Source organism: Gambusia affinis, linkage group LG09 (genome assembly GCF_019740435.1).
Source record: "Gambusia affinis linkage group LG09, SWU_Gaff_1.0, whole genome shotgun sequence".
Taxonomy (NCBI): Eukaryota; Metazoa; Chordata; class Actinopteri; order Cyprinodontiformes; family Poeciliidae; genus Gambusia; species Gambusia affinis.
Window position 1 is genome coordinate 14,030,344 of NC_057876.1, and position 24,291 is coordinate 14,054,634.

The 24,291-nt window shown below is 36.4% G+C and overlaps 2 protein-coding genes across 4 annotated transcripts in view; both read right to left on the minus strand.

The window, feature by feature from the left end:
- spock1 (SPARC (osteonectin), cwcv and kazal like domains proteoglycan 1) overlaps positions 1-16,156 on the minus strand; it is a 135,342-nt gene extending 119,186 nt beyond the window's left edge. Inside the window, exons 1-2 of one of the 3 annotated variants that reach the window (XM_044127140.1) lie at positions 15,846-16,156; positions 659-796 (exon numbers count right to left, since the gene is read on the minus strand). In XM_044127140.1, the coding sequence (XP_043983075.1) occupies positions 659-796; positions 15,846-15,950 (243 nt within the window). In that variant the 5' untranslated portion in view covers positions 15,951-16,156. Of the gene's footprint in view, positions 1-658; positions 797-1,266; positions 1,407-15,845 lie in introns of those variants that run through there. The other 2 variants (XM_044127141.1, XM_044127143.1) reach the window with 2 other exon arrangements.
- A 711-nt stretch (positions 16,157-16,867) lies between these two features.
- Positions 16,868-23,481, minus strand: LOC122837188 (calcium/calmodulin-dependent protein kinase type II subunit beta-like). Its single transcript, XM_044127355.1, has 10 exons — positions 23,375-23,481; positions 21,835-21,966; positions 21,310-21,406; positions 20,320-20,423; positions 20,153-20,236; positions 19,884-19,945; positions 19,559-19,648; positions 19,005-19,059; positions 18,657-18,845; positions 16,868-18,325 (listed from the first exon to the last, which is right to left on the minus strand). Exons 2-10 carry the CDS (start codon positions 21,955-21,957, stop codon positions 17,357-17,359), a joined length of 1,773 nt encoding a protein of 590 aa, XP_043983290.1. The 5' UTR covers positions 21,958-21,966; positions 23,375-23,481; the 3' UTR covers positions 16,868-17,356.
- Positions 23,482-24,291: the final 810 nt, after the last annotated feature.

Below are 24,291 nucleotides of genomic sequence, written 5' to 3' on the forward strand. Positions count from 1 at the left end.
TGTACTGCAAAGAATAACCAAAACTGTAGTTTTCTGAAAGAGCAAAGATGCTAGAGTTTCAAAGTATGCACAACTTTGTAACGGCCTGTCACACCAAACCCCAGAACAAAACACAAAAGTTTGTGCCTTTTACCACAATACATGTTTAAGGAAAAAAAAGAAACATTTAAAAGGGGATGAATATGTTCGAAAGGCAATGCAGGTTTTCTACTTCTTGTAAAATCCTTCAGTGTTTGTAAGTTAATGTTTTGTATGAGCCAAAGAAAGAATAAACGGATAACATGTCAGAATGCCAATACTGATTATGAAAATCAGGCAGCGGGGAAACAACTCAGTCATTCAGAGCGGAAGATAATCATTCCGCCATGTGCAGCCGAGTAATGCTGTTTGTCCAAAAGTCTGACCGGCTTTCAAGCAGGGTTCCAACCTGCTGAGTTTCTACAAGGTGGATTACGTCTGCTGGCAAGAGCTCAAGTACTCACTGGGTGTATCAAGGGCAACGTGTGCACAGACACAGACACACACGCAGATCCACGCATTAAAGGTAAACCCACACGCGCACATTTACGCACAATGGATCTAACTATATGCTCATTTAGGGGGGCAAGTTCGTTTTTTTGGTTTTTTGTTGGGTTTTTTTTTTTGCAGGGCAACTCACATCTCTGAATCTGTTCCAGGATCGATCCTTGTTGTACTGAGCCACGGTGCCCGGCCATTTCTCGTGACTGATAGCGTAGACCGCCGTTTCTGTGCTCAGCAAGAGAGTCACGGCAGGTAGCAGAAAGAAGAGCATCTTCTGTAAGCAGAGAGAGAAAGGAGGCTGACAGGGAAAGCTCATGCGGAGATTGCTGCAAAGTGTAGGCTATGGAGAGAAAAGTCTCATAAAGCACTTTAGAAGATAAAGAAATGTTACCGGGAGGCTCATGAAGAATTCCACATGCAATAATTACAAAAACTTCGCAGGAAAAAAATAACCACTGTTTATATTTGGGAGTAGTGTCATAATTGCTCAAACTGCTTATCCTTTGTCTAATCGGATTATAAACACAGAGTTGTCACCGCGACAGATGGGGCAAACAATTACCCCCCAGCGTCCACCACCCCCTTCTTTATTAAGCAATTAACGGCGTTAACACAATTACCACCCCCTCGCAGCTTTGTCCTGGCTTTTTTTTTTCTGCTTTCTCCATTAGTCTCAAACTGTTACATTTCATTTCACGTTTTTGATCAATTCTACCAGGTTCCAACAGCAAATCCTTTGCCTACCCGAGATAGTTATTCGGTGTCCAGTCTGGAATGAAAATAAGTCCAAGACGGCAGCGGGAACTCCTCCTGTAGCACCCGGCTGCTTGTGGGACTGACTGAGCTAGAAAAAAATAAAAGAGCGAAGCAGGGAGGACAACTGTGGGGACCGGGAGCTTTCTCCTCCTCCTCGGTCATCAGACACCGCCCCCTTTTTCTAGCTCTCTCTTTCTTTCGCTCTCTCTCCTCAGCCCTCACTGTGTCATTGATTTTCCGCTGGGGGATCTTTTCTACGCTCACACCAAAGCGAGGGCTGAATTTTGGAGTCATGTCAAAGCACTATTCTGCGTGTGCAAACACCAACACCGGTTTGGTTACGCGCATCTGCTGTACAATCTCACCTCGTGTGCTATGCCATAATGTACATAAAACAAAATAAGAGCTTTAATTGTACTGGTGCTCATGGGGGATGGATTTATCTGATGAGAGCACATTTTAGAAACAGGGCAAAGAACGCTGTTAAAAAGCTCATATTTTTAGTTGGCCTCCAGTTACATTTAGGCCAAATTACTGATGCTCCATTGTGAAAGGCAAAATCTTTCATATTTAATCAATGCTCATCACCCACTTTTGTCTTCTTTCATAATTGCACATTTCTAGTGAAGTTATTGCTCTAATGCTTGTGTCAATGTTTGGGGCAAATAAGAATAATGGAAACCACTCCTCTGTACTATATCTGTTCTGTTCTATTGATTTGTTTTGGGGGCAGGGGAGCAGTAACTCAGTGCAGTTCTATTTCCCCAAGTCTCACATGAAAGGTTTTTCTGTTTTAGCAGTTTTGGCTGCTGTCACTATTTTCTTTGCTGAAGCACACATGCTAGAAGTGGCCAGTAGCTATGGATGAATGTGGTTGATATAAGATACCAAAAGAAAACAATAAAAAAAAAAATTTGTTTGTTTTTTAAGTGTAATTTTCAATTAAAAACACATTTTCAATTATGTTTGGTTTTTATTTTCCTCTTCTCACCATTTTGATAGATGGTATTTTTTATGTAAGGGCTCTGTCCAACTATATATTTGTCTTATTTTGAATTATTTCATCTTAAGTTATGTTTTTCTATCCATCTGCTTCCGTAATATTGTACTAATCTTGTTTCTATGTTACCAATCACACCAAATCTGAACATAAACAGCTGTTGTTTCTGTCTGGATTTGCCACATTTGGCTTCTTCTGGGGCAGAATCATGATGCACATCTCACATAAATCACCTAAAAGTCAAATAAAATTCAACACAACTGTTCAGACTGCAGATTCTTTGACAACAATCAGATAGTAGCATGAATAGTGTCCTATTCAAAGTAAAAGTTGAACACTCTATAGAGTACTCCACTTGTGCAAAGTAAGAAATGGCTTTCTTACTTTGCTTAAGTGGAGTACTTAAGCAAAAAAAGAAAATACAGCTTTTTCTGGCTGTATGACATACAACAGCCCTAACTGCATTATTTCCATAAAGAACAAGATCAGCAAGATCTAGATGTAAGTAAATTCTTCTGTCTGTTTTCTTGTACTGTGAACTACAAGAAAGGACTAGAACGATTATGTGGTGGACTAAATGGAAAAAGTAGTTAAGAAGCTCAATGTGGAGAAATTGAAGTCCTGAAAGAGTTATACAGTATCTATTCATAGAGACACATTTTAGAATAAATGACATTCAAAAATTTACAAGACATCTAGATGTAAGTTTTAAAAGCTATTTCAATTATCGGCAAAATTTTATCTAGATCTTTCACTGATCAAGACTCAACCATGTACAAAATACCAAAGGTTGCATGTTTATTCAATCACAAATACAAAACTTGCAAAAGCAGCAAATAATTTGGTGTTAAAAATATAAGGTCTCTACTTGCAAAGACATGGTAGTTCAAAAGGATCTGTCATGTATTTTAGCCTATTGATAGTGATAGTGATTCAAGCATCCAAAGAAGGCCTTAGGATTATGTGTAACTCCGGGAGCTGATGCAATTGTTATTTTTTCTTTCTAACATTTTTAGTCAAATTTTACCACTCTTTTATTCCAGTTAAGGCCCACTTCACTCAGACATTTTTCTTTTTTTTTTTCTCTCTGGGGATAAAACAGAAGAGTAGCTTTAGGGTTAACCAATTTTAAATAAGAAGATAAAAACTTATGAAACAAGTGAAGGGGAGAAACCGCATCCTAGCAGTAAGTTTACAGCTTTAGATCCTTCACTCTAAAAGGGCAGATGGCAAAAGAAAAACAACAGAGGGCTAACAAAATGATGAAACAAGATTCAAGTTGAGTGTGTGGATGTGTGTAGGTGTGCCGTAGACAAGAAAACAGGAAGATGATTCTTGAACATGTGCAGAGGTTTGTGATGGACAGTGTCTTAATGAGTTTTATGTGTGTATCTTTCATATAAGTGGCTCCATCCATCTGTCTGAGAATGAAGTTTATAGATGACGCATGTCTGGTCTCCCCTGTTCTAGAGGCTGAGAGAATTCCAGCAAAACATAACATCTCTGTCACACAAAAATTTACATTTATAGTGCTCTTCGGGGCATTCATAAATCCAATTACCAAAGACGTTACACACAAGATGAAAAGAGAAAACTCAAAGAGCATGGAACACACCAGCAAATAGGATAACATGTAGAGAGATTTTTTTATATATATATAATGCTGCAGTTCAGAACATGGTCTAAAATCAGCATTCATTCATTATCTAAATAGTAATGAGACTATGTTTAGCATGTAAACATATTAAAATCCCATAGAAGAAGATAGATTCTTTCGGCAAGATCCCATCAGTTGGATTGTATTTATTTTTTTTATTTTTTCTGTGCTATTTTGGCTGCTACTATATGTAATCTTCAAAGTAAGGAGATGGCTGGATTTTGTTGTTGCTCAGCTTTATATCTGTGTAACACACTACAGGAAAAGCCCTAAGAACAGACCAGCTTTTTTTCCTGAAGGAATTTATCCGTTTCAACAAATCAGGGGAAAACCTCTATTTCTACTTGGATCATGGAATTACCCCTCATTATCTGAGTGAATCATAAAACACCCAAATAGACCCTATTTACCATAAACCCACACAATCAGAAAGATCACATACACTTTTAAGGAAGTTGACAAATAGAAGTGCTTTAAAGCTCAGATTTGAAACTCTGCAGACTTGAGTATCATCTCAGGACTACTCTTCATTGGTCATAACTCACCATGATGTCAAAATTAAATAAATAAAGAAAAGAAAAGAAAATGAAGTAAGATTGGCCTAAATTGTTTAATGCTATTTTTGGAGCCAAGTTGTAATGAAATTATAGCGCCATCCGAAGGACTAATAAGTTGGATCAGAGACAGTATTGCAATGATCTCAACAACTAAATAAAATAGTCATTTTACAAAAACCCTGTAATGTCATTTCATAAATGGTATCACATTTTTAATGCTGGAAAATAATCAAACTGTTGTGTTTTTTTTTCTTATTGTCTTTATTAAAATTTTAGACTACCCTGTGGTAATTTCTTTTCTTTTCAGACATTTTCACATTTCTGTCTGCAAGTCAAAAACATACAATCGAGAAAAAAGGTCATTAACCAAAGCAATTTTTAAATAGAGCTTTTGGGATCTTGACTGTCTTTATGTTTTGGAATTGGGCAGCAGAAATGTCCTATTTAATGTAATACAGCACACACTAGGGCAAAACTTTTCCCAGGAGCTGTCTATGATGCTGGAATTTGCCCCACTTTTTAAATTTGTAAAAAAAAAAAATCCAGTAAATCTAGAAGTGACTGAAACGTCTGTATACTTCCTCGTATTTCCCAAGGCAACTGCAGCCAAACAAGAAGAATCAACAAATCGCACTTAAAATTGCTGGAGGACAATTTTTGTTTGCTAAGGGTAAAAGAAAGCCACCCATTTCTTTTCACCATTTCACCTTTTAGCAGTAGTATAAACTCTGTGGAAATGGATGACAGGTTTAGGTGCTCAGCAAAAACACAAACGATAGAACAGATAAAATATCTTTGTTTAGCAGATTTAAAGGAACACTGTGTGCAGAGGAAAGCCTTCGATGGCGATCACCACTGCTGGAAAGTGTGGTGAAAACTGTTATTTGAAAATAGAATATGTATTATCCAAAATAATGAACCAAAGTCAACATATTCATCAGAAAAAATACATGTAGTGCTGTTAAAACACTGGAAATCCTATGGATGGGGAAAACTGTGGAGCACCATCAATCATATTGTTAAACCACACTGAGCAAGATGCAGAATTGGGACTTCCCAAAGACGTTATGTAACATATCTCACACAAAGTTCAACTTCAACATATTCATCACTGGCCGACACTGACAGATATAGAACATTCAAACACAACCTGAATGCAAACAAGAAGATGACAAAAGTAAAACAAAACCATAACAAACAGGAAACGTCGGCAACAATAAAAGTTTGTTCAATCTCAGATTGTCATTTTCTCACAAAGATGACAAAACACACAGCAAGGCAGACTGTTAGTCAGTGGTCAAGGACATGAAAACTAAGAGTGAATTTATATTGAACATAAAGAAGAAGTTTAGCTAATGATGCAGAATATAAGTACATCAGAAAATATCTGAACCTGTATTAACATTGCCTTCTAGTGGTGTGATGGGGGTTCAAATTTCCTTGAGTATTTGAGCTGATATTCCAGCAACCCAGACGACATGAGAGGAGAAGAGTTTGGTATTATGAACCAGCAATGACACAGAGAGGTTATCTTCTTACAGCAGCCCACTGTTTGAGAGGACTTAAAAGGAACGGAGGTACACTGCAATGCAGTACTGCACCGAAAAACCGGGGCCTCCCTCCTGGGTAGCACTGAAGAGGCAACACACAAGGTCACAAAGGTTTCTTGACTCAGGTAGTCAGGAGAGTGTTTGTCAGGAGGGAGTTACTTTGCTATAAAAGCAAAGTGTTATGGTCGAGTGCTGACTAATCTTGTCCTAATTTCATTTCTTTGTATTTGAGTCTCAAATGAATCAATTTGTGACATTCATGCTCAACTTTTGCTTTTGCTCTCCAAGATATTATTTGCATATCTGAAAAACTTGTTCTCCAGATAGCGGAAATAAAGAGTTTCAAAGGTATCTAAATTAATAACTGAGAGCCAGGAAACACAACAATCTCAATTGAACTACTGTTCATTGTTTTTCAAAGCAAACCATTATTTTAAAATGCATCCTTCTGAAATGCACTACCATTTATGTTCTCTGGAACTGCACCATATGGAAAACTGTCACAAAAACCATAGAACTGATTCTCTTTTCTTGGGAATTTTCTTTTTTTAAATAGAAATGCATAAGTTGGGTAAATGTGTGGGTCCTTACTGGGTGACAAAACAGAACATAGTAAATACCGTTCTCATGCAGACACTTTTTGCCAAAAGAGAATGACTCAACTAGAATTTAGAGTTTAAGAAAAAAGACAAAACCTAAGTCTAAGGCTACGACACTAATATCTATACAGCTGAACTGTCTTTTTTCTGTGCCTGAATGAAAACAACAAAATAGAACATTTGACTGCAAACACTGTCCATATTTTTAAACTTCCTTTCCATTCACCACATGAGAGGCATTAACTTGAAGTTTTATCAGTTTTATCAGAACAAACATATTGATGTGAGAAAACTAACTGTTGATGGACCGATACAGTTTGAGCACTGTGGTAAGCTCAGAATTATGTTTTGCTACTTTTAATGTAGTTAAATCTCCTGAGTAAAATAGAGACTTATTATGTGGAGAAAAGTGAGACTTGGACAACAGCTGCATGGCTCACGAATAAAACATATTGAACAGCTGTTTTTCAAAAGCAACTGTTTGGAAAAGTTGGAACATTAGACTACCATTGGAATGAAATTGCACATGTATAACCTGAAATATTCCCAGAATGAAAGCGTTTAAAAAGACAGTATTTACTGTAGACAACTACGGTAACATACAGGCTGACTGCAGTTGCCACAGATTACTTCATAATCCTTTTGCTTGATGCCACTTTGCTAAATTTCTGAGTTACTGCCCTCACACAACAGTTCTTGTGACTTCAATCACCTCACTGGATATCACGTTTGAAACACCCAGCCTGGTGCTCCAATCGTGAAATCGTCACCACTCACGAACTTTTTCCAGCATCCTTGGCGAACTCGATGAAGGTTTCCAGTTATGGATATCGAAAAGAATACATCTATGATGATATACGAGCTTCAACAAAGTTGAAAAGAAAAAGTTCCAAATACGTTATGTTTATATACCGTTTGCCTTTCAAGGACAATGTGCAACCTGTTCTGCATTTAAATTAGAAATATACTTAAGAACACAAGACTCAAAGAGAAAAATCTATGGTTTTTGAGCTTCTCTTTCAACTCTATTATATATTTCCCTTATAACAAAGAGCATAATATGTTTCAAAGGGCTTCCTTTTATGTAAAATCATACTGAGCAGATTTATCAAGAATAAAACTAATTTAAATAAAAATTAGAATGAAAGACTTCAGCTCAGTGAAATTCCTCAACAATCACTATAACACAAACAGTCAGAGCCAATGTATTATCACCTTGTTTTGTTTTGTTTTTTGTAGGGAGGAAAGGTATATTTTGAGATTTTCTCTTTTTGAACAAGTGTAAGCACACCCCAGTTCAACACTGAACTTTAAACTTGATATAGTTTTTTTCTACCCACAAGAGTTGGTAGAAATCTAGCAGCTGACCACAGCAGTGGGTCCACGGCTGCCTCAGAGTGGGAGGAAATAGATAACCCTTATCAAGTTTTTCTCCAAGGGAACTCACAGCCGTGAAAGCTAATTACACTCAGACTCCACAGAGAACAACTATAAAACTCACTGATCCACTACATGTTTTTATGTCTGAAAAGAGATGTAGGGCCATTTTGTTTTTAATCAGAGTTTCTTTAAACACATCCTCAAAAGAAATCCCTTCAAACATATTGCAATGCATTATCTACTAAGGCATTTCCAGTTAAATAAAATCTCCAAGAAGCATTAATTGCTGAACCCGTTCTTCCATAATCTCTCCAAAGTCTCATTGAAGGTGTTGACCCAGAGTTTTCTAGTTGTTGTTTTTATTTTTATTTTTTTCGTTATACTACTGTCTGGGTTTTCCTAAAGGCAGTTCAAAAGTTGAAAAACTAATTGTCATTTAGTTCTATTAAAATATTTCCAAAGACCTTAGAAAGACAGTTTGGTTTTGTTAAAAATATCTATAGTTCCTGAACATTGTCACATTTTGTCATCCCACAAATGTCAATATATGTTATTAGAATATCATCTTGATAGTTATGGTGCACATTTGTTTTTAGCTTTTCTGTTTCTCCACATTTGCAGGCTCATTCAAAGTGAATGGGAAATCGCTGACAATATGTTTTTTCTGACATAGATTCTCAATTGGACTTAGGTCAGATCTTTAACTAGGCCAATTTAACACATGACTGTGTTTTAATCTTAACCATTCCACTGTATTTCACAGTTAGGGAGGTTTGCTCAGAGTTTCGTTTTAGCTCTATTTAGTCCTATTTCTTCTCTCACCAGAGCAACAATCCTCCACATTTGCCTTGTCCCCAGTGATTTCAAACTGAAAATGGGACTTCTTATGGTTTATCCCGGACAATGGCATTCATCTTTTCACTCCTACATAGGTCAAATTTATGGAGTGTATGACTAATAGGTGTTCCATCAAAGATTTCTCCCACTTGAGGTGTGGATTTCCACAGCTCCTCCAGGAATACTAGGGGGCTTTTGTCTGCTGCTTTGATAAATGCCTTGGTACACACCAAACAATTCAGCTTTCTTAACAACTCAAATGCTGTTAGGTTTTATCTTGGTTAGCCTGACAAAAATTTTGCTTAAAAATTATGACTCTGTAGTTGAAGTCAGCAATGTGGTGACTTTGCTTAATTCCACTTAACTATGTGATCATGGGACTTCTCCTCCACTATGAAATAAATCAGAAATAACTTAATTCTAGCTGTTTCTAAGTATTAAGGTTAATTTTGATGATTACAAATTGTAATTTAACAGAATTGTGAATGGCATTTCAACAGATAAGACCAGCAACACTTGTAACAAAGAAATCATGCATATTTCTGCATAGTGAGCTATTCTTATTCAGTGTACTGGGTTAAGGCTGTTGAACTGAAACAACCCAGGGTTTTCTCCGTCAAATGTTGACCCAACGCTGTGTGAAAATTGTTACTATTCTTCACTCAGTCTTAAATGTGCGAGTTAATTATTGAATTGATGGTTTTCAAATAACTGTATAAACTCTGCTCCACAAACATGTTCTAGATTGATTTGTATTTAGATTTTTATGAATATAAACTTGCTTTCAATTTCATCCTTGAATTGTCTTCTGTGTTCATTGGGCTACATGATGCTGTTTGTTCACTAATGTTCTCATTATGCTGAAATTAAAATACACTTTGTGTTGTCATAGTTAGTGTTATTTAAAGTGAACCCAAAAGTGAGAAGGCAGAGGCAGCAGGTGATTTTGAAGACTTAATGAAAAATAATGAGAAAAGCAAACTTACAAAAATGCAGGAAGCCAAACTTGAACAAAAATAATCCATACCAAAAAGTCGTGAGGAGAATGAGAGGAAACCAGAGAAGTAACCAGTGAGTAGTGACTGAGAAAGAAGTGCTTAAATAGAGAGAGAGAAAAAATAAGAATAAACATAATAAACTAGAATCAATAAGAAAGGACTGAACTAATAAAGAAAAGAACAAGACTGATCCAACCAAATTAAGAAACAAGCACAAAACAATAACGAAACTAGAATCAAATCAAACTACAAGATCCTAATATTTTTCATAAATGAATGATTTCTAGAGGCTATTTGTGTACAACTTCTGATTTTACTATTATTTGGAACAATTATAATTTATGACTTATGTTGAGGATGACCAAGTGCAACAGGACAGAAGCAGAGGTGATGGAAATTATTTAGTAAATATCCAAACACATACTACAACACTAGAAAATACTGGAGACACAATAGGGCAGGGCAGGGATCGACTCCAGAATCCAGCAGTGAGTAATAACGCATACACACACACACATAATGCAAACATAGATGGAACCCATTATTGCTTTTGTCAGTTTCGAGTTATTTTTAGAGGAGTGCCAACTATTTTGTCTACTTGCATATTTCAGGAGAAAAAAAAAAATCTGAACTTCCTATACAATAAAAAAAAAATGCTAATAATCATCTAATGTTTTTGCAACCACTGTATACGACTTTGTGTTGCGTGTTCAGGTATTTAAATATTGTTTGCTTGTAAACCAGCTAAATGTTACCTAATTAATATCTAGAAGCGGTTACAGGGACTCCTTCAAACCTGTCTTATATTTGCGAGAACTTTCCAAAACTGTCTCTCGCACAGCTGAACAAATCAGTCATTCCTTCTGAATCCTGACTGCCAATTAAAAAGACTTTTCTCCCCTTCCTGTCAATCAGGCCGTTGCTCAGACAGCCAGTCAAAACAGCAATGATTTGACGTAAGATTGGAAGGGCATTTAATAAAAGCAAAGCACACAGTGTGTGTTTATTAATTTTAGCAAAATAAAAGTTCAATAATTATAGATATAAATTCTCTCTGACTTCAAACTGCAAAAGAGGGAGCATACATGAATAAATATCTCAATGTTATGCACTTTTATGAGAAGCAAAAGATGACAGGTCCTATTTAAAAAATATATTAATTGGCCAAAACAAGAACTCTATATATTTTATTTATTATTATTGTTATTATTTAAAAAGGCTATTTTTAGGCACTGGTATCTTTTATTGAACAGTACGTTCTTCACATGGTGTGCATGCTCCACTGAGCCACCTAGCACCCCGTGCCTAATTATTCTTAAAAACGAAAATATTTTGAGCCCAAGATAGAACATTGTTTCTTAAAGCCAGCATCCAAGACATCAGTTTTTGTCAACACACGCCTGTGCTTGTTTTGTCACACACATCTGAGCCTCAGGTCATCCATTAAGATGACCTCAGTGATTTGTCTTGTGTTAAAAATGTGTCAACCAGTTCAGGAATAAGATCAGCACATGCTCTAAAATGTGCGGAAAATTGGATGGAGCTAATCCAGTGCTCACTTTCTGGATATGTCACGTTTTCCCCTGTGAAGTCCTTGTCATCAGGAAAACAAGCCCAGGGGGGACATCAAGTGCCATGGTGTGTTCTCTTGTCATTTGGGTACAATTAAATTTAAACGGCGTATAAATAAACAGCCAACAGGGTAAACTGAAGAACTGTCACATTTTCTCACAGAATGACTCGTGACATGACAAAACAGCCAGGAATTGAAAGACAAAGTAAATAGAAAGGTATTGTTTGTCTTTTTTTGGGTGTATGTACAATAAGCTGTAATTCCTTAGCAGAGATGGATGGAGGATAATTCCATAAAACCCTTTTTTTTTTAGGAGTTATTTATATGGCCAAACATCTATCCTCAGTCGTCAATGACATGCTTTGATCGTCAGAAATGAATAATACCAAAATAGTTAGTGAAGAAACCTATTGGCCATGCACAAGAGGACAAATGTAAAATCTGAAGGTATTAAATCAAAGTCTCCTGGTTTGACCTAAAAAAAAAAGAAAAATAGAATATGATACAATTACCAATTTGTAAAATTATTGCCTATTATTTGGAGAGCAGTTTTCAAATACAACCTTTAACCAATTTTCCCTGAAGCATTTTAATACCTTGGTAGTTCTTTTCTCCTTTTTTGCTGACTATGAATAAAACTACAGATCCTTTAATTACAGAGTTGAGTTTTATTCTCACTCTCAATAACTTGCTTAAACTGGAGCTTGATGACTGTTGTTTCTATTGATTTCTGAGGGTTGAGTAGAGTTCCTCCCTGAGGCTACTTCGCGTTGTTTAAATTATAAATGAGATTTATCACTTGATTTCTGAAACACTGATTTCAGAAGTCAATACTTTCATTGATGCTGAAAGTCCCAGGTCATGAAGCTTCACTATCAGCTATTGGACAGGCAATGATAATTATAAGAAGACAAACATTACACTGAGAGAGAGGTCTAGACAAAGGAATAGGAGGGAAGCAACAACATCATGTAAAATCACATTTCGTAGAAGTTGCATGCTATATGTATGTGCATGTTATTGCATCTGTTTCCATGCTTACATGTTGTCTGTGTAGGTGTGTTTTCATGTATGTATGTGTAGAAGTGGAGGTAATGGTATTTTATAGAAGAGTTGGATTAAGAGTACACCCACCAAGCTCCAGTATCAAAGATACTGACAAAGAAAAATGCAGCGTGGGAGAAATGCTGACTCAATAGATTTTTATAACATTGTTGACTGGCAAAAACCTCAGCTAATGTTCAAGTTATCGGGAGATATTTACAGAGATTGATCTTTCCAAACTTGAAAGAATAAACTTTTTAGGTTACGGTTTTGCACAACCAAGATAGACAATCCAAGAGAGGAGAAAAAACATCAGACTAGGCGAGAGCTTAAGAGCCGATCTGTTATGCAAGATGACTATCCTGCGTGCTGGCCAGATTTGAAGAGAGTGATAAACTCTTCAGGGGGCACTGATTTCAATCTTCTGTATTTTCTTATCACACACAGCAAAATAAGTTTCTACACGTGAACAAACAAAAGCACAAAGTGTGAAATCTAATCCCTATCTCCTGTGGCCACCTGTAAAGATGCCTTTCTGTTGTCTTTGGCACTTTCTGAGGGGAAACAAATGATTCCCGAGTGAAGAAGGATGAGAGAATAGCTGAAAGAGAGGGAAACAAATGAAACACAGCCAAGGGTGGCATGTTGGAAGCTTATCAGTAGCTAGTAGCTTCAAAACAACACAAGGGACTCTGAACATACACAGAATGGTATAATAGTGAGGGAGTGGTAGTGAGTAAAACCAATGTTAAAATAAGGAAAAACAACTCTGTAGCTGGGATGGAGAACAGATAATCTAAAAACTTTGCCTGTATAAGTTTGTTTATACATTTTGTGGTTATGTGGATTGTGTTGTGCATTTTCAAGCATCTGTCATGACATTTTGTGTTGAAAAACAAACCTGAAACTCTCAAATTTTGTCCTGATATATATACTATTTTATATATCTCTAATGCTACCTCCTTATAAGCATTTCATTGGTTGTTGTTGCAATCAAGGGAGGCAATGGTAACTTTTTTTCATAAACTATAACATATATCAAAAAGCAGGCAAGCTATCATACCTTCTTTATTTCCCCCAGTCACGCTGTACTGACACTAATCTTCTCATTTCAGCCTGATTACATATAATTAGAAGCTGTTTAACACACATTACAAACATACTGTGTTGTCTGAGAGGCTGTGTTATGAATAATGTATTCTGCATCTCCGATTGTAAATCATAGCAACTCTTCACACTCAGGCTGCACATAGATCAGGCCTATATGCTAACAATTCATTATGATTTGAGCCACATTTGACGAGTTTGTCCATCATTACTGCTGTGACAAAATAATTGTTTAGTTGTGTATTTTTACACTGAATATTTGAAAAGTCAATCATAAACATCTATCTATCTATCTATCTATCTGGAGCATATATGTACTACATGCAAAATGCATATCTCAATGAACAACTAATGAATTAATGATAAATGTATCCAATTTAAATCTAAATCAATCTCAAAGTTTATGCTGCTGATATGCATAAACCATATTGTGAACAAACTTGAATCATAAGAAAAACACTCTCGATTAAAGTGGCACCTAAAATCAGGTTTGAAATCCATCCCATCTTTTCATGGACAGTAATCCAATTATCCGTTTATTCTGCAGAGCTTTCGAACCAAAAACCACTTAATTTCCTGATGAACAAAGATGCAGTGAATTAATCAAGTTAGTAAAATACTTTTACATATAGCTTTACAAGAATTAAATGACAACAAAATTAAATGAAAAAAAAAATAGATTAGTTTATCGCCAAATTATTTTGTGTTACATTTCTTGTCAGAGGAATTAAAAATAAAACTTATAGATCAGTGTTTGATGTGAAGAGGTACTTGTGGTGAATAATACAGCCCCCTGAACTAATGAAATGGGTAAAATGTGTTTGTGTGTATCTGTCTTTGTGCTCCTTCTATCTGTGTTCACACTTTCTGGCTCCTTAACATGCACATTTGTCTTTTTAACATTTTAACACTTCAATACGCATAAATACAACACATTCAAGCACTGGCGATACACCACTAACACTGACACACATGTTCCATTGTAGTTTTTGTTCATTTTATCTTAATAAATGTCTCCATTTTGTAACTTTACTCTTGCTATGGTCTCCTGCTTTTGTTATGACCGTCAGCCATTTGTAACACTGCACTAAGTATTACTTACCTCACTACAGCATTTATAATACTTTTAGATTATAATTTATGTTCATTATTCAGTGTCTGTTCTCCTAAACAGGAATTGAAAACCACAACTGTCAGTGCATATTAATCAGCAACATTAAGTAGAACAGTTGTGATGACTCAGGGGTGTTGGTTTATTAACCCAACAGATATTAAGATTTAGCTGCTAATTAATACAAACTTGACAATTTCATAGAAGTTGAAAGTAGTTTGTTTTTCATATTCCAGTTAAACATGCGGTGGTCATTTAACTGCTTTGCTCTTTTCACTGCAGCCTTGAGCCATTTAAACATGCAGCAGAAACCCTAAGACTTCATATTTAGAAAGTATGTAATATCTTATAAAGGTGTATTATTCTATATGGACTCTTGAGGTGCATTTGAACGAATGCGCCTTTGCACACAAGTGATGGTTAAGAAAAGCCAAATATGGAAAGCTGTTCATATGCTGCCTTCACTGCTATGAAGAGACAGAATTACTCCAGTTTCTTTGTCCCTCCAGACCAGTCTGTGCAATAGATTAATTAATTTGTGAATTTATTTGGATTATTTAACATGTTTACTTATTTAAGTTTATCTTAGAGTCCTTCCTTATACATGTTGCAGAGGCATATTGTAGGACATCGCCAATATATTTCAATAGTTTAAAAAAGTGTTTTATTGAAAAACTAAACTTAAAACAACTTTATAAAATGTCATCACAATCCGGGATGAGATTGTTCTCTATATTTTCAGTTAAAAATGACTCTTAAAAAGCTTCAACCATATCAGTTCAATTCAGGAAAAGATGGAACCTCTTAGATCTATTCCTGCAGCCGTGTTTATTGACTCCGTTGCACCACAGTACAGCTGAGATCCACTACATCAGGGGTGGGCAATCCTGGTCCTCGAGGGCCGGTCTCCTGCAACCTTCAGATGTATCTCTACTTCAACACACCTGAGTCAAATAATGATGTCATTAGCAGGACTCTGGAGAACCTGACTGCACTTGGGAGGTGATTCAGCTGTGTTGGATCAGGGAGACATCTAAGAGTTGCAGGACACCGGCCCTCGAGGATCAGGAGTGCCCACCCCTGCACTACATGCAGCTCTCAGTCATCAATGGGCTCCGTTGTGTCACTACCAGTAAACAAAAACAGGTGCTGACCTGAAGCAATGTCCATAGAGCTAGCCAATCTCCTCTTCGACCTACGAGGCCAAACCCTGCAGATGTCAGTGAAAAACAGAATTCACAGACGCTTGCGAGGTTCATCTCTGCTCTGCTGTTAACATGTTGTTTTCCATTGATTGTATGTTTTTTTTCTGCTGCAGGAACAGAATGGCAGATTATGCCGATCGGTCGTCTTCACCTGGCAATCAAACAAACTGTCCCTTCGTTGCTTCCGGCTGCTATATGTTCCCTTTCTCCTGCAGACTGAGTTCTCCACCTTTCAGGTGTTCAGCCAGCTTCACTAGCAGGTTTAGGAAACAGCTTATAGGACACTTCCCGGCACACCCACAACTCCACAGGTGACCGTCATCAAGTAACGTCAAGCAATTTGTCCAGGTCCAAATAACCATGGTGGATTAAAACTATGATGTTTTATCACGCATGCAGTAAAAATAAAATTTGAGTAAAAATTATGCACATGAAATTGAAACAGTTAAACAAACACATGCATAATCACACTATCAGAATAAACACAGTTAACAACAAATTTCCACTGTGTGAATGTTGACACGTTGCATGTACTCTGTGCGACAGAAAATTAATGCCCTAAAAAACAAAAATCTCCATCATGACACAGATGGGTAATGGGATACTATTTAAAGGGAAGCTGGCCACAGTAGATGGGAAGGTGTATGATGCAAAATCTTGTAAGAGAACCTGTAAAATTGAGAATCTGTATAAAAATATGAAAATTTACAGTCTGCATGGAATCTGAGTGGGGATTAACTTCTTGGCAAATGTAAATGTCAGGTTTAAATAAGCTCCAGCATGGTGCTTTTGATGTCATACATATCAGTTCAAAAAGGATAATGAGAGAAGGCAGTTCTGTCTGTAAGAAAACCACCAGTTGTACCACAGCTTGAGAATGTAAGACCACCCTGGAGAACATGCATGTACCTCGAGCCTTATGACAAATAATTATATGAAATTCCAAAAGCAACAGCACATAATACAAGGCATTTATACAGAATTTTTAGAATATGTTTATTTTCTTCAATATCATCCAGACAATGATTGTTGAACTATTAATAATCATCCTTGCACTCAAAAAATATATTTGTATTTTTTATATGCTACATATGTGTAAATATTTGATTAGAATCACGTTAGAATATTCACATTTTCAAACAAACATGCAAACAGTGATAATATTTGAAAACATGGTTTGTTAATAAAATTAAGATATGTTCAGAATCATTGATTAGAGTTTCTTTTGAAAGCTTGGGAGAATTCCAACATAAACTAGTAATACATGTAAAAGAAAATCTAAGGCATAAATTTCAATTCTCAGTAGTTTTAAAACTCAAAGGAGGATAAAATAATACTAATTAATTACTCATTATGGCATATTTCCTCATACCCAAATTTGATGTGTTGCTGTACAATAGAACAAATGTAAATCAAAACAAAAATATAATTGGCACAACGTTTTAAAGCTGTGATTTTGCTTACATCAATTCCATATTCTGCCATTCCAGATCATTATCTTCCTGAAACAAAGGGATAGATGAAATGATAGTGGCTAACTCACCCAGGACTTGCTCCAGGTTGTGTGCTGCCTCCCTGACTGATTTGACAAATTTCATGATCTCAGATTTGGTTTTAGTTGGTGGGGAAGACGCCTCCTCTGCCACACGGTCACTTTCACCGTTGTCAGACTCTTGCATCAGTGAGTTTGACAACAGTGTTGCCTGATCAGAGACTGACATTGAGTCTCCAGTTCCAGACTCGGAGGCAGAAGGAGGTTCAATTCGCCTCTCTGCTTCCCTGGCTTCCTTAATGTGCTGAATCTCTTTTGCATCCATAGCAATGAAGAAAATATCCACAGCTACGAACAAACCAGACAGCACACCTGTTGCCACTTCTGCCACACGCACTGCCCTTGATGTTTGTGCAGCAAGCTGGCCAATGTTAGCCACTCTAACCAAGCGAACCAGTTCAACAATGCCTCCAAGCCCTTTTCCAGCCCTAAGGCCAACCCTCCTCAGGTTTTCCTCTGTAAACGTGCTATCAGTGCTAGGTGCTTCTGGACACTGGCTGCTGATGGCCTGCAGACTACTGTTAATCTCCAAGAGCCACGTCACCACTGCACTAATTTTCTGTTCTATTTCTTTGATGATACTACGAACTGCTTTACGATCAGAAGACTGGTTGATCATATTTGTGATGTTTGAGGCACCAGCAGTGACCCCACCAACAGCTCCCACCCCGACACCAACTCCAGTGACAATAAGTGAGGCTCCTAAAGTGAAGGGTGCCAGAACAAGCCCCACTATGGATGTAATTCCTCCCACGGCTCCAATCACTCCTCCTGTCAGGCTGCCGATGGTAGTGCCTTCATGAACACGCTCCAGACCATCTGCCAGAGCTCTCAGCCTCTCCAGCTTCATCTGAAGATCCTCCACAGTTGTTTGGCACTAAAACAACGAATAAAAAACAAACACAGTTTCTGAAACCACACAAAAAGAAACCTTGTAGAAGCACACCTGAGATCAGAGCAACTTGCCGATGACGCTGCCCTCTATGCACTACCTTACGCCCCAGGCGTCTCTTTTCTAACACACCTGAATCAAATGGACTGCCTGTTTCCAGGCCTCAGCAGAGCCAGCTGAGAGAATTCAGCTATTTGATTCTGGTGTATAGATGCAGAGATGTTTCTGAACATGTTTCTGCACATTACTTCTTGAAGACTTTACGTGGGCACCTCTAGACTACACTGCAATAATTGGAAAAATGGAAACATCATACCTTGGTTCTAAGACATTTGATAATGATAGGGCGCTGCAGGATCTCACTGGCTGTTGGTCTTTGTTCAGGCTTTTTTTTCAGAAGGTCACTCAAGAGATCACAAAGCTCAAATGAGAAATGGCTTGGAAGAGGCAGGTAATCATCACTAATTATCTTAGGCATGAGCTTGATTGTCGTCTCTGCAAAGAACTGAAAAGCAAAAATTCAATACCGGGCAAGGTTTTATAACTTTTAACATATAAGCAAATTTTTTTCTAATATCATTTTGACCTGGTACCAATTGTATTTTGTATATTCTATATTCTGTAGACATTATCCACAAGTAAAAATAAAATAAAACCATTATACCGCTTTCTGTTTCGTGCAGAGCTCATACAGTATGCATCCCAGCGACCAGATGTCACTAAAAAAAAATACAGGACAAACATGAGAAAAAAATCTCAAAATATTTAATATCATGAATCTACTGTTGAGGTGACTACACATCTGACTTTGATCTTATAAAACATAAGTGAAGATTGTGTAATATGTTCTGTTTTTCCTCTGATTGGTTTATTAAAACAAAAAAGATATAATTATTTAACACAGCTTATTTATGTAGTCATATTCACATGGGATGCAGCCAATTTTACATCAATTATGCTTTCAATGGTAGATGAAAAAGATTTTCTTTTATGTTTTCAAGTTAACTCAAAGCTAAAAAAACAATTAAAAGAAAAAAAGAGTTGCTTTTTTCAGCTTTTCATATATTAACACATATTACCGATATCAAATGGGATTGCTGCACGATAGCTGTGGCTACAATGTAGTAGCGTATCATCACCAAGAACATTATGTAACTATTTGCAAACACCAAAACGTAACCTTAAACGAATATAATATTACTGTAAAAAAAAAAGTACCTTTTGGCATCATAAGTTCCCCCCGTGAAGACTTCAGGAGCCAGGTAATTTATTGTTGGATTTAAGTTTGTGGCAGACTGGCCTTTTGAGCTGTGAGAAAAAACATATAAAATATATAATTCACATTTTAAATTTCTTCTTTGAAAACAAGCTGACAAACATAACAAATTCGTATTTAGCAGTATAACATGTCATTAGTATTTTGTGACTCCTTAGAGGTAGTACAAACATGAACAGTAGGATGTTCAATGAAAACATTCAATGATTGCTACAGTAAAACCAGAGGTAGGTGTTGGCAGACTATAGATTCTGAGAATGATATTACCTTTCATGAATATTTCCAAATCCACCCAAACGCACCAATCCAAATTCTGACAACAGTATGTTCTATAGAAAACGGAAATAGTTGTCTATGAGAAATAGTCAAAGAAGGGTAAACATTTTAAGTATTTCAAAATATTATGTTGAATGTCTTGCCAATCCATGACAACATCATTATATTGAGAAGATAAGATAACTTGTGAGTTATTTTTCATGTTAAAATGCAAAATTAAAATGCAGCCTTTCCACTTGCTTGTGTAATATGTGCAGTACCTTTGGAATCAGATCTTTGTGAAGCAAACACGCCTCATGAATGACTTTGAGAGCCATACAGATCTCAACAATCCAGCTTACTACCTAGGTAACAGACAGCAAATAAAAAAGGCATACATTCCCCTCAGAATCTCAATAAAAGGTGTCTTAAGATGTATTTAATATACCTCACACTCTTGTGGCAACTCTTCTGGATTCTTTCCAACAACATCAGCAAGACTCCCACCCTGGCAATCCTTCATTATTATGTAGTAGATGTTTTGATTTTCATCTTAATGACATACACACACAAGTATTTTTAGTTTAGCTATTTTTCATTGTCAAGGATGCAACTTAATAGGTTTTTGTATAGCTTCTTTCCTTAAAATCTTGCTGGCTAATAGCAAGATGGGTTAGTTAGTGTCCAATAAGTGTTAAACTATGAAAAAGTCATATTCTGTTGTATTGTGAGCTCTGATTTGTAAAATGTTTGCAAAGAACCTTCCTTATATGGCAATCTTGTGTACAAGACTGCCATGTAAGGAAGTTCAAATGTGCACAAAATACACTGTGGAATTATATATTTTTAAAGAAAATAAAGTTGAAATAGCAAGAGCCTTGAAAGTTTAACAGAAAGTGATGCCATTCGCAAAGCTTGTTTTGAGTTATAGTTTTTTTTTTTTGTTTTTTTTAATAGGTCTGAGGCAGACAAAAAGCTTACAGAGCTCATGTAAATATACATTTTTGAATTTCATAGTGTCCTCTAAGAATTTACTATATCCATCCCTCCATGTACCCTCTTGTTCTTGCCGTGTCGCTGGTGCCAATCTCTTGCAGTCAGTTGGTGAGAGATGGGGTACACGCTGGACAGTTTGACAATTCATCACAAGAAAACACAGCGGCATACAGGACAAACAACCATGCAGACACACACAGCCATACCTAAGGGCAATGTAACGAGATTAACCAACCTAACAGTCATGTGTTTTGACTGTGTGACAAACCCGACGAACCCACAGAGAATCAACTCATGCCTATCGTTGAAAATTATTTCTTATAACCTTGAACCTATTTTCATCGGTGGCTGTGTTGTTACTTTTTTATATTTCAACATTTCTAACAAAAAAAATTGATATAATATTTATTAAAACATGGTTTAAACATGTAAAGCAAGATACCTTTAAAGGAGTTTCTTATATTTATAAGATGAGGGTGGTTTGTTTGCCGAAGAACGTCAATCTCTGACATCAGTGCAGCAAGAGCTTGTCTGGGAAGCTGCAAGGCAAAGCATGATTGCAAGATAGTGATTTGATCTAACAATATTCTCCATCCATCAAATAAAAATATATAGTCATATGAATTCCAACATGCATTTTGATGAAGCTTGTTGGTCAGATTAAAAGAAACTTTTGAAAATATCAAGCTTTAAGCATTTAATAAACATATGTTGCATTAATCCAACATTTGTTCTGATGTAATATTCTGGTCTTAAATGTTGTGTATTAGCAGAAAATCATAGTTAACAGACATAACGTCAACTGTTCAACCAAAGAAGAAGTGGAGTTTATTGCATCGACCATCAAGTGGCTTCTGAATGGTAAATTATGTTTCATCTGCAGCTTTGCAACTAAAACCCAGGGCAGAACCTTCCTTCCATCGAATGATTTATAACTTAATTAGTGTACATACGGTTGAAGTCTTACCTCTGACAGATGAATCATCTTTATAAAATATGTGTCGTCATCTTTTGTAGCAGTGATGTCACCTTCAGTTTCTTTTGATAACACGTAGCCTTCCTGTGCAAGTTTACTTTGTTCCTTTCCCATCTTTGTTAACTACCGGTGACAAAAGTTGAGAAAACAAGCAAGACATTTTACTGTTAAAAGGGAAGTGTCAGGATTTGGGGTTCTTTGAGTTGGCTTTGGGTTTTGTTACATTCTGGGTCCATTAGTTAATTTTCTTTGATTACATCAGTCATGTTCCGGTTTTACTTCGGTTAAGTCCTTTCTTAGATTTTCTAGTTTAGCATGTTTATTTTTTGTATCTAATTATTTCTTGTTTCTCCAGTTTAATTATGTTTCTTATGTCTATTTATTCTTTAGTGTCAGATTAATTTCCTAGAGTCTTGTGCACGCTCTGTGCTACTCATAAGCAAACACAGAAAGCCACTGGAAGGTTTCATCAGACCATACTGTCTTTGTTGTATTCTTATTTTACAGAACTGGATAGCGACCAAGAGGAGTTGTGTAGTTGTGACATAGAGACTTTGGTGTTCACCTGATAGCTTCATTTCACAAGACTGTTTGAGAAACTCAGTATCTTGAATGCTTTGTTGGGACACTTAGACTCTAAAAACAAAGAGCTGACGAAGCTAATACTTTGCTTTCCTTCTTTGTTTTCTTTGGGAGACACTGAAGCTATTTGGCCCACTTCAACAGAGAAACAGGAAAAACTGGAATCTGAAGTACGTGTCGAGTTACAGTTTTGCAGTACCTCCATCCCTCTTCTATGCTTCTATAAAAACTAAATCAAACTTTGGATATACATTTGTGAGTTTCCCATGTTTCTACTTTAGGTAGCAGTAGGGATGACATGAGGAAAGTTCAAATCTTTAAAGCAGTGTAGGTAGCCATATCTTTATTGGAGGGAGTGTAATGGCTCTTTAAAGGAGTCTATAAAGCTAGTTCCTGTATATTATCTCTCTCGCTCTGGTTCTCTCTTTCTGAAGCCACTTGACAATATAGGTAAAGTTTTTTTTTTGCCTAGTTTTTTTTTTTTTTTTGCATCTTTATTTTTACAGCATGTTGCACATACTTTTACAATCATCCACAGATTATTTTACCACTGAAATGAACCAAAACTCAGCTTACATTTCAACTATTTGTTTTGTTTAAATAAACTATCTGAGCATGTTAAACTTTGTCTGTAGTTTAAGTTGTGAAGTTATTAAGCAACTTCACCACTGAAGTTGTGTAATATGAGCACAACCTAAGTTTGCTTTGGCAGGTTCATGAGAACAGCGAAAATGTTCTCATGAAAGTTTACACTTTGAAGTTTACACTTTAAAAGTTTCCTCCTCCAACCAACCACTAAGACTCTCATTACTTGTGTTCTTGATCAGAATTACGATCAGCTGGATTTGATCAAACAAAACAAGATACAGACGTAGACTTTGTGATGCATAATTTGTAGTCACACCACCAATTTTTACCTTTCCATCAAACAGTTTTAGTTATTTCTTACCTGACGAACGTTACCCGCTGAGACTGAAAATGACTGTTGTAAATGCTCTTGTTTTCACTTTCTCTCTCGTTCTCTCTCTTGTTTGCTCGCTCTCTTTCTCTCTCTCATTGTGTTTGCAGCAGTTTTTATAATCACTTTCACTTTCTCTTTACCTCTACATCAGGGCTTTGCATATCTTTGCATGTTGTCTGCGTCAATATGTCTCTCGTTCATAAAAATTAGAGTTAGGGTTATTTGCATTAGTACAAGATTCTCCAAAGAGTGAGGTTGCCATTTTCTACTTTTTATTCATAAACATTTTAAACAATATGGAGCATACTTGGAAATAGTTGGAGAATGTGAGACTTATAAATAGCTCAAATAAAGCCATTGACTACTTTAAGGAAGTAAATCCTTTGTTAGATTGTATAGTTTGCCAAAGGAACACCACACCTGCATTAGGCATGTGTGTTCTGGAAATATGCTAAGATAAACAAACTGTTTAACTGGCTGACAGCAGCTGTCTGCAAAAGTTTACCACAAGCCAGTGGAAGCATCCAATCTTCTGTCAAAAAAAAAATAAATACATTATGGATGTTTGTAGATAGAAAACAAAAGATATAAAAATAAAAAAGAATGCTGCTTTAATTGATTTTTCAAATTTTGTTGATTATATAAATCCATAAGTAATTCATATATATCGTCTCTCCAGCAATTAATTTAAATAAATGTCATGATTTATACAGACAGCTTGCCAGGTATAATGAGCAAATGCATGACTTTATTCGAGGGTTTCGTACAAAAGCTCAGCCTATAAACGTGAGGTTGTGGCTCAGTGCTTCTAACAACGTAATTTAGTGGGAGTTTTTTCTGTTATGCAAATGCCAGGAAGCAAATCTCAGGTTAATGACTTTTTCTCAACCACCAAAATGTCTGTA

Bases quoted from the DNA above. Each gene is read 5' to 3' on its own strand.
- LOC122837188 (XM_044127355.1), bottom strand. From the start codon at position 21,957: ATGGGAAAGGAACAAAGTAAACTTGCACAGGAAGGCTACGTGTTATCA. The intron at 19,060-19,558 runs GTACTTTTTTTT...ATTTTTTTTTAG, and splicing joins GGAACTTATGATGCCAAAAG to TGACATCTGGTCGCTGGGAT. The intron at 18,846-19,004 runs GTATAATGGTTT...TTTGCTTTTCAG, and splicing joins TCTGCACGAAACAGAAAGCG to TTCTTTGCAGAGACGACAAT.